Raw genomic sequence first — 11,284 nt, forward strand, 5'->3', positions numbered from 1 at the left:
ACACAACATGTTACTCCTTCTGTTGTCTCATCTACACAACATGTTACTCCTTCTGTTGTCTCATCTACACAACATGTTACTCCTTCTGTTGTCTCATCTACACAACATGTTACTCCTTCTGTTGTCTCATCTACACAACATGTTACTCCTTCTGTTGTCTCATCTACACAACATGTTACTGCTTCTGTTGTCTCATCTATACAACATGTTACTCCTTCTGTTGTCTCATCTACACAACATGTTACTGCTTCTGTTGTCTCATCTACACAACATGTTACTGCTTCTGTTGTCTCATCTATACAACATGTTACTGCTTCTGTTGTCTCATCTACACAACATGTTACTGCTTCTGTTGTCTCATCTATACAACATGTTACTCCTTCTGTTGTCTCATCTACACAACATGTTACTGCTTCTGTTGTCTCATCTATACAACATGTTACTCCTTCTGTTGTCTCATCTACACAACATGTTACTGCTTCTGTTGTCTCATCTACACAACATGTTACTGCTTCTGTTGTCTCATCTACACAACATGTTACTGCTTCTGTTGTCTCATCTACACAACATGTTACTCCTTCTGTTGTCTCATCTACACAACATGTTACTGCTTCTGTTGTCTCATCTATACAACATGTTACTCCTTCTGTTGTCTCATCTACACAACATGTTACTGCTTCTGTTGTCTCATCTACACAACATGTTACTCCTTCTGTTGTCTCATCTACACAACATGTTACTCCTTCTGTTGTCTCATCTACACAACATGTTACTCCTTCTGTTGTCTCATCTACACAACATGTTACTCCTTCTGTTGTCTCATCTACACAACATGTTACTCCTTCTGTTGTCTCATCTACACAACATGTTACTCCTTCTGTTGTCTCATCTACACAACATGTTACTCCTTCTGTTGTCTCATCTACACAACATGTTACTGCTTCTGTTGTCTCATCTATACAACATGTTACTCCTTCTGTTGTCTCATCTACACAACATGTTACTGCTTCTGTTGTCTCATCTACACAACATGTTACTGCTTCTGTTGTCTCATCTATACAACATGTTACTGCTTCTGTTGTCTCATCTACACAACATGTTACTGCTTCTGTTGTCTCATCTATACAACATGTTACTCCTTCTGTTGTCTCATCTACACAACATGTTACTGCTTCTGTTGTCTCATCTATACAACATGTTACTCCTTCTGTTGTCTCATCTACACAACATGTTACTGCTTCTGTTGTCTCATCTACACAACATGTTACTGCTTCTGTTGTCTCATCTACACAACATGTTACTGCTTCTGTTGTCTCATCTACACAACATGTTACTCCTTCTGTTGTCTCATCTACACAACATGTTACTGCTTCTGTTGTCTCATCTATACAACATGTTACTCCTTCTGTTGTCTCATCTACACAACATGTTACTGCTTCTGTTGTCTCATCTACACAACATGTTACTCCTTCTGTTGTCTCATCTACACAACATGTTACTCCTTCTGTTGTCTCATCTACACAACATGTTACTCCTTCTGTTGTCTCATCTACACAACATGTTACTCCTTCTGTTGTCTCATCTACACAACATGTTACTCCTTCTGTTGTCTCATCTACACAACATGTTACTCCTTCTGTTGTCTCATCTACACAACATGTTACTCCTTCTGTTGTCTCATCTACACAACATGTTACTGCTTCTGTTGTCTCATCTATACAACATGTTACTCCTTCTGTTGTCTCATCTACACAACATGTTACTGCTTCTGTTGTCTCATCTACACAACATGTTACTGCTTCTGTTGTCTCATCTATACAACATGTTACTGCTTCTGTTGTCTCATCTACACAACATGTTACTGCTTCTGTTGTCTCATCTATACAACATGTTACTCCTTCTGTTGTCTCATCTACACAACATGTTACTGCTTCTGTTGTCTCATCTATACAACATGTTACTCCTTCTGTTGTCTCATCTACACAACATGTTACTGCTTCTGTTGTCTCATCTACACAACATGTTACTGCTTCTGTTGTCTCATCTACACAACATGTTACTGCTTCTGTTGTCTCATCTACACAACATGTTACTGCTTCTGTTGTCTCACTCTCATCTACACAATATGTTACTGCTTCTGTTGTCTCATGCACTCTACTACCTATCTGTCTACAATGTGTTACTTAATCTGTTGTTGTCTCATCCACTCATATGTCTGTCTTCTAGATTCAATGTTTTTTCAAAAGAAATTAAATTAATGACATTCCATAACCATAGATTAGAAAACTAGAGATGTACAAGCTCCTAACTAATGCGTCACATTGTGTGACACGCTTGGAGCTTATTGTAGATCTGCTGTTTTCACTTCTAATTTATCTTTTTGGGTCTTAAGCTAAAAGGTTTGGGACGATGTAAGGAAGAGAAGTCTGCTCCAGCTCTGTGTGTGGATGTGTAATTATATTTTGATGTGTATTTATTTTTAAAGGTAGTGTAAGTGATTTTCTTTGGCTCAAATAAGGGCTCTATATTGTGATAGTACTCATTAGTGCTTGTTGCAGTAACAGGAGTCTCCATGTCAGAAAATGCATTTTCAGAGACCGAAACTGAAACTGGGATACCAATTGTATTGTATTAGGATAGAGAACGCAGTCAGGGCACAGATTAAACATGTAAGTGTACTAAACACTGTGGGAGCAGAGTAGTATGCGTGCAAACTTCTCTTCTTTACATTGTAACTAACGACCTATTGTCCAGCACCAGCGAGTGACTGGCTACCTGTTTTAAACTAAAAAGTTTGGGAACGTTTGACACATTTTTATTTCAGTTTTAGTCACAGTCCCTTGAATAGTTTATTTAGTTTTAGTCACATTTTAGTCACCTGGAATGTTTTAGTATTAGTCTAGTTTTAGTCAACTAAATATCATAACATTTTAGTCGACTAAATCTACAGTTGATTTAGTCGACTAACATGGATTGTTGTTGTGAGCTTGTAGATCGGCTTTTCAGCATGCAACCAAGTGTAAAATGAAGCAATATTACACGAGAGGGTGTGGGTTAACGTGATTATTGCCACGACAGTGATGCGGTCAGGAACGAGACAAAGCAGAGTTCCGCAAGCATCACTGCAGTGGCAATAATCACGTTAAACCACACCCTCAAGTGTAATATTGCAATTATACAACAGTTACCCTTAAAACTAAGAAAATCGCTGAAAAAATATATTTTTTTAATGACAGATGTAGTCACTACGACCACAAATGTCCCAAGAAACTAGCTAGCCTAGCCACTGAAATTGCTAGCGCTTTGGGAGCAGCTGAATTCTTTGTTTTGATTAGGTGGTGAATGGTGCTGGTTTAACCCATGGCTAGAAGGCTGTTTCAACCAATTAGATTGCTTCCGCAAAACGACCTGTGGTATAATTACTTATTATTTCTTGTCCACTAGTCCCTTCCTAGGGACTACTTGTTGGCAAAATTGTCAGCATATTTAATTTTAGTTTTAGTCATCAGTTTCCATTTAGTGTTCGTCAAAAAAAGGTAGTCGACGAACATGTTTTTTGTCATAGTATTCGTCAACAAAATCAACACTGGAACCACTGCTTTAAAGGGATTGTGACGTAAAAACAAGTGGTTGTATATTTCTTAGGTTTTCTGAGCCCAATTGCCTGTTATCATTGCAGCTCAAAAGGCTTCAGAACACATATACGTTCCCTCAGTCCCTACGTTCATTCTGTAGCTAGGTCACGAGTTTCAGAAAGGCAGCATGGTTTCCACAACTTACGCTGCTTACCCTTTTCTGCAGCTTGTATCCGGTCCGATAATGATCGAAACTACATTTTATTTAGGAACGACCAAGAAAGTCCAAGTTGCGGCATGAAACGAGCCTTCCTTGAAAAACCACTGACCACAGAGAATCCACTGAATGCTCAGGTTGTGTGGGTGTAATAGAGCGTCGCAGTCCCGCCCCCTTTCATGACGACGCCAGGCCCAGGAAATAATTCCCAATGCATTTTCCCCATAGACATTTCAAAAATAATTTATTTAAAGACCTTTTAAGCGTCGTACAAAGCCAACTCGAGTTGTGACAAATCATGACAACAAACACAATATTTTGGACCAAACTAATAATTACAAAGAAGAAAAACAACAAAAAAGGTGTTGTAACCTGTCGTTTTTCTTCTTCTTTCTAATTATTTGTTTATTGTCATGATGTGTCCCAAGCTCAAGTTGGCTTTGTCCACAGCATAAACGTCTTTAAATAAATACTTTTTTGAAAAGTATATGAGGAAAATGAACGGGGAATTATTTTAACCCCCCTCCAGGACCAGTGCAGCCTGCTGGCCAGCAGCCCAGAGGAGAGCTGGCCCTCGTCCAGAAGCTTCAACCTGAACCGCACGCCCAGCAACACCACCCTCAACAACAACAGCAACAGCAACAACCAGCAGCGCCCCCGTCCGCCACCAGGGGACGCCAACGCCACCACCTCCTCCGTGTGCTCCACCCCCACCAGTGACGTCATCATGTCACCAAGCCAAGGTATATTCATTCATTGTTTTGTTTTTGTTTTTTTGAGGGGGGCTATGCACAGCGTGTGTGTGTGTGTGTGTGTGTGTGTGTGTGTGTGTGTGTGTGTGTGTGTGTGTGTGTGTGTGTGTGTGTGTGTGTGTGTGTGTGTGTGTGTGTGTGTGTGTGTGTGTGTGTCCGTAGCACGGAATGTGATGATTCATGCATGATTGCATGAATGCATGATTGCCCCTCACTTCACATACCGGTAAATAGGCCTATATATTTTTTTTTTACTTTTTTATGTCAGTTTTTGTTTCGTTTTTAAAGGGTTTAAAGGTTTAGTTAAAATTTAGTTATTTTGTGAAAGGTTTAGTTTCAGTTTAGTTTTTTTGAGTTTTAGTCTTAGTGTTTTGTTTTGTTTGTAATAAGGGGTAGGGGGCAAGATTAAAAAAGCTCAGAGAAATAGTGAAGAAGGCTGCTTCTCACAACACGTCACATTATGACACATTGTGAGCTTGTTGATCGGCTATTTTCACTATTTTACAAGAAGAATATTGCCAACTAACAACAATGCACTCTGAGTTGGTTTTGCTGACATGCAGTAACATCCAGTTATACAATTTAATATAATTACAATAAACAATATAATTTCTATCAGTAAACAGACCCTGCAACTATTTGTCACTTTCTCCCCACATTTTTTCATTAACTGGCCTTGGTAAAATAATGAAATAGAGAATGTAGAATAATTCTTATTTTGATCAACGTTTGCCTGTTATCTCTCTCATTGATACCAACATCAATACAGCATGGAATTGTCAAACTCTTATCCAAAGACAACAAAAGTAGTTTGAGTCTTTTGTCATCAAATGGTGGTCCGTGGCTCAAATGCAGAAAAATAATGGACCTTGATATGAAAAGGGTTGAAAACCACTGGTCTATTTTGATTGATGAATGGCCCAAACAACACAGTTTAAACGAGACCACGCCTCCGCCATCTGACGACGTTGTCGGCGCTCATGATGTCACTTCTTGTTCTGCTTCCAGGCTCCACCCCCACCGGCGGCGGTGGCGTCGTGACCAAGGCGGGCCCTCACAACGAGAACGTGCGCGTGGTGCACCTGAAGAGGGGGCTCCGACCCGGGGACCCCCCGGAGGTCTGCACCGTCTCCTCCGACACCGTCACCTTCGGAGAGGAGAGGGAGAGCATCCTGTGAGGAGGAGGAGGAGGATGAGGCTGCGTTACCATGGAGACGTAGAGAGGAGAGAGAGCACTGGGGTTCTGTGTTTCTGTGTTCGTATCGCTGGCCTGTGAAAGAGCAAACAGCACTAGACTGTACTATAGGCGAGCATGGAATCCTCTTCGCGTTTGAGTAAGGACGCGCTGTGAGTTATAATAATAATCTTTATTGCCCCGAAGGATATTCGTCTTCACAGTCTGTTCAACACCCACATCACAAACAACACAGAGCACATACAGAACCATCCTATCGGTAGGGCAGTTTTGTTTAATGCCGCGATGGCTGAGTGAGGGAACAAAACTCCTACTAAAACTGACCTCTTTGTCCAGATGGCATGAGGTTAAAGAAGCGATACGGGGGATGATCAGCGTAATTTGATATCGAAAGTGCTAGCCGTGTGATTGGCCAGAATACTCGCGGAAGGACGCGCTGTGATTGACCAGTAGCTATTTTAACTCAAACGGGGCTAAGCAAACTTCACAACATTCGAGACGGCAACTCGTGCGCTTTATCTTGACTCGGTGGTGGCTGAAGTTGGCTTGAGACGGCGGCCCTCGACCCTCGCGGTCTAAAATACTGTACGAAGAGGATTGCATGCTCGCATACTGTAGGGTTTGGATCAAGGAACCTGGAAGAAAGGAATCCGAGGAGCCGGACCGGACATTGAGGAACCGGATTATTCCAGTTCTGTCATATTTGGAACAGTTTTATCACACTATCTCTGTGGTTCTCTAACAAGGAACAGCATAACTCGGTGTGTACAAATGTACCCTTATGCGTCCATTTGTACACCCTCAGAGTTACAGACCTGTGGAGCCCCCTCAATAACCCAGAGGATCCCTGTACCTCATTTTGGAGTAGCGCTACAATATGTCGGGAGGAAACCAACTGAACGCCATTATTTTAGTTTTTTTTTTCTTTGCATAAATGTAACACCCTTTACGCCTGTGTGTTGTTTTGCAAATATTGGAAACAGCTAACCACCACCTCTTCCCATCTCGTGAAAGTACTTGACAATATCTAAAGTCACAACACCAACTTTGATGAGACAGTATTACTTTGTTTTCAAATATATATGGTTTTCTTAATTTCCAGAAAAAAATATATTTTGTTTGAGTTAGGTGGTTTCTTCCCGATACGGCATGATTAAATTTGTTTTTTATCTAAAAATTATAATGAAGGCCAAAATGTAATATATAGGAATTGTTAAAGTTACGGATTCGGACAGCTAAGAGGGAATCGTTAAGGAACCGGAATTGTTAAAATCCTAAAGGTCCCCAATCCTACCAGATACGTTTGGTTGTGTCCAGAATCACATGCTACATGCTATGTTTCAATGTGCTTTTGTGTTAATAGAATACATAAGTTGTGTGTAGGGACATTCTAATGAACCACACACACAATGTTAGGAAAGTCCGCCATCTAGTGACAAAGCAGAGGTACTACACGTTTCTCTCTGTATTGTAATGTTTATTGTCTCCACCAGGCCGAAGGCCTAGTTTGACATGTCATCAGCTTCAACAAATAACGACATTCTGCATTTGTTTAATAGAAGCATACCGGTACTTTACTGTAAATTCTGGTATGTTGTTGTCGCAGCTATAACACATATTGCATTCATAGAAGCTTAGTGTCCACTGTTCCAGACTAATATTTTTTTCTGGAATTTAGTGTGCAACTCACATAATTTAGTAGCTAATAAGCTACTAAAGAGTACTAAAAAGTCCTGCATGCTATTGCCTACTAAATAGCATGTTAGTATGGAATTCCGTAACCACAGTGCAACTAGAGCTCTTTGCTACCACGAGGTCAGTGTTGTGTTTATACATGTTCTTTGGTACAGTAGTAGAGTCTATATTGCTGCATGCTTAGAGACATAGAAATTCTACATTAGATACAGAACTCGCACGTAGCTAGCACATAGGCTACCCTAGTTGTTTTGTGAAATTTCAGTGTTAATTATCTGATCTTTGTGTAGCGCCTATGTTGGCGGCGGAGATATTTGATGTGGGAGGGAAAAGGAGGGGTCCTTTTTTATCAAACCCTGCCCTGGGGGGACCCTATCTACGTTAAAAAAATATGAAAATATGGTTTAAGTGCTTGAATAAGTGTTTGTTCAAAGCTTTGAGCTTTGCAAGCTTCAAATGTCACGTTTGACTTTTCCTGCTAACAAACTATTCTAAAAATACAAAATTAAAAGTTAGTCTTAGGGCCGATTCATACTCCTATTTTACTGCTGTTTCGGCGCTGTAGTGCCGAAATGATTTCGGCTCGTCAGAAATTTTCAGTAGCACCGAAGAGCCGACTTTAGGACGGTACCCGCCCCCCGAACCTCAAATGACGTCAAATTGTAGGCTCTACAGTGCCGAACCGACTTTTATTCGGCTCTAAAATAGGAGTATGAATCGGCCCTAATATGTTATATAATATAAAACATTATTATGATTTTATATTTTAAAATAAAACATCTGTTAGCCGTTCTGACAAAAGTAATTGTTTTGTTTGCGCGTGGAAGTGAAGCTGTTGTGTTGTGACGCTGCTGTTCTGTCTACTGCCTGTAGGCTATGTGTCAGTGTTGTCAGGAACATTATGTTTGGTGTCTAGACGTAGAGAATGCAGGTGTTTTAATGTTGTGCGGTACAGTGAGCCGTCATGAACAATATCACGAGCTTAATAGTTCGTATTAGCGTTGGTTGTTGTAACGTAGCTGCCAAAACGTTCTCTGCCATGAAGCAGATTGCTAAAAAAAAAGATGTTCTTCATTTCATAATTTTGGCATTTAGCAGACGCTCTTACCCAGAGTGACTTTACAAAGTGAGTAAACGGCATGAACTAGTATGAAACAGTAGTATTAGCATTGATTAATAAATAATCTAAGACACACAGTGAGGCCCGAATCGGAGCAATGGGGCTCATACACGCTCACGCAAACACACACACACACACACTCGTATAGAAATTGCATGAACTGTTCAGTGCATGAGTGTATTGTGGGTTTTATTGTGCCGTCTGTGGGGCAGTGCTCTCTCGGTCTGGATGTGTTCACACATGCAGCGCTCACTTAGCGCTGACTTATAGCCTACTCTTGCAGCGTGAAATAGCAGATCTACAAGCTCGCAATGCATCACGGTGAGGGCCGCTGGCCCCTCCAACGCCTGGCTTATTATAGTCACGTCGTGTGGCAGCAAAGTCTATGGACTTTTTATGTGTGTCGTATTCATACTACCTCCCACCCACCCACCGTGTGCATGCCCCCAAAGCGCCCCTCAACTTCAGACGAGTGTGATTTTTTGCTTGTAGATCCTCTATTTTCTTCTTTTTTAAAGCCGAAGTATAAAATAAGGCTAAAATAGTTAATGTACATGTTTTGCATTAATGATCTAAATCTACAAAGCAACTTGTGACTAAAGTTCTCAAAAATAATTGTAGTGGATATAAAGCATTAAAAAAAGTATAAATCTGGCTTCCGTGTCCAAGCGTCCAGAACGAAACAAACAACAATATGTCTGATTTAACTCTGAACAGTTCAGAGAAAAAAAAAGCTCCGAGAGTGTACAAATGGAAACAAATGGACCTGTATAAGGGTCCATTTGGTTCCATGTGCACACTCTCAGAGACCTTTGTTATGGTCATTCGGGGCTATAGCTCTATATGTGTTTCTGGTAATATTATTGTCTGGTCAAAAACAATAAAATTGCCACAGACAAAGTTTTGGGAAAAAAAATTACAAATTGAAAAGGGGTCAGCAGCATGGTGATGACACCTGCCAATGGCTGGGCCTCACTTTGAGAACAACTGCTTTCAGGTGTTGCATGCTCTTGTTTTCAAATGATTGCATGATTCAACTTGGTTGAAACTCCAAAATACTGGAGTCCTGTTGAGAAAAGGGAATCTATGTTGTCTGTCACTGAAACATTTAATAAAACCTCAATGTTTATGCTATTTACCAGTCGACTCTGGCTTTCTCTGTTCTCCACTTTTAAAGTGTCGACTTTAGATGTTTTAAGGTGGTGTAAGTGATGTATTTTGTTAAAATGAGTGTTAAATTAAATAGAGGTAGATTGTGATAGGATAGTTAACTGCTGTAGAGTGTTCGTTCATTAGCGGGGGTCTTTCCAGCTATTCTTTCAGGCCGGGATACCTATTAGAAATCAACATTTGGACCAGAACAAAATATTAAGCTGCTTTATGGGTGCTACTCTCTCTCTCTCTCTCTCTCTCTCTCTCTCTCTCTCTCTCTGACTGGATGCAATCTGACTGTAACCCACCTGAAAGTGTATGATCTGGAGAGACAGGGAGACTCACTGGTTCTGGACAAGCACTTAATGGATAATATCAGAAAATATACTGTGTAACCTTTAAAAGAATAAGTGTTCATCTGAAACACTGCTACAAGTATTTAACTCCAGTAATCAACATTTACAAAGGTTTGGGGCATCAAAATATACAACAACTTTTTCAATGTTTTAGGTTTTGTTAAAGTAAAAGATGCTGCTGTCTCTTTTTGCAGCAATCTTTTGTGGCCACAGTTTCCTGGGGTCTAGTAGGACTATAGTGAATAATAATAAAGAAATTACAATGGAATGCTCCCATCCCCTGTCAATAGCTAAAATTGTTATTGAAAGAAATCAGCAAATGAAAAAATAAAATAAATAACACTTTTTTTTTAACTTTCTCTATTACAACCTAAAACATGAACCTTGGTTGAAAAAAATATATAATAAAGTTGTCCTTTAAAGTACTACTAATTATCTAGAATGTCTCGTTTCACAAGGTATCATAATGCATGAAACAGATTTAAATCTTTTCAAGATAGCAGATCTACAAACTCTCAATGAATAAATCAATCAATCGGTGACCGTGGAGAATACAAAGCAACAAAAAAAGATGAGCTGATTGATTTAGGAGCAGTTTTTCAGAGATTAAGGAAGTATCATTGTAGACCATACCCATTGCAAGATGCTGTAGTGTAGGCTACTTGCGTCGTCATAAGCCATTCCATTTCCAGCCCATCAAAATGGGCAGGGGTGAGGTGGTCTAGAAGGAGTGAGGCCAAGCCTGACCAGCTGGTTTCAACTTCAGCTACAAAGATGCAAAGCTACAAATACGCTGTGTGTCTGGGTGTATCTTTTGCATCAGTCCGTGTGCGCAGCATTAGAGCTGGACCATAACACAGTGGTTCCCAAAGTGGGGTCCTGGGACTCCCAGGGGTCCTTGAGGGAGTTCCAGGGGGTCCCCAGCTAAATGATAGGCCTAGTTTGAAACCTGGACCCTCATGGGTCTACTCTGAGAGTGTACAAATGGAGTTAAATTAACATTGATTTTACAATATCAATTGGGGGTCGAAGATAAATTACATTAAATGGGGGTCCGTAGACTAATACATCATGTATTAGTTTGAACGACCCCCAGTTTGACATGTATAGTCTATACATGTCAAACTGGGGGTCGTTCAAATTAACCGGGTTGAGAATCACGTACTGCTATAGCCATACGAATCTTCTCTTATTTAGGTCCCTGGCATATCTTTTAAAATGG

The 11,284-nt window shown here is 40.3% G+C and overlaps 1 protein-coding gene across 4 annotated transcripts in view; it reads left to right on the plus strand.

The window, feature by feature from the left end:
• The window catches only part of kidins220b (kinase D-interacting substrate 220b), a 123,231-nt gene extending 113,539 nt beyond the window's left edge, over positions 1-9,692 (plus strand). For all 4 annotated transcript variants that reach the window (XM_083790008.1, XM_083790006.1, XM_083790009.1 and 1 more), the window contains 2 exons: positions 4,322-4,535; positions 5,553-9,692. In XM_083790008.1, the coding sequence (XP_083646134.1) occupies positions 4,322-4,535; positions 5,553-5,722 (384 nt within the window). In that variant the 3' untranslated portion in view covers positions 5,723-9,692. The remainder of the gene's footprint in view (positions 1-4,321; positions 4,536-5,552) is intronic.
• Positions 9,693-11,284: the final 1,592 nt, after the last annotated feature.

Source organism: Protomyctophum parallelum (assembly GCF_964188405.1).
Source record: "Protomyctophum parallelum genome assembly, chromosome: 19".
Lineage (NCBI taxonomy): Eukaryota > Metazoa > Chordata > Actinopteri > Myctophiformes > Myctophidae > Protomyctophum > Protomyctophum parallelum.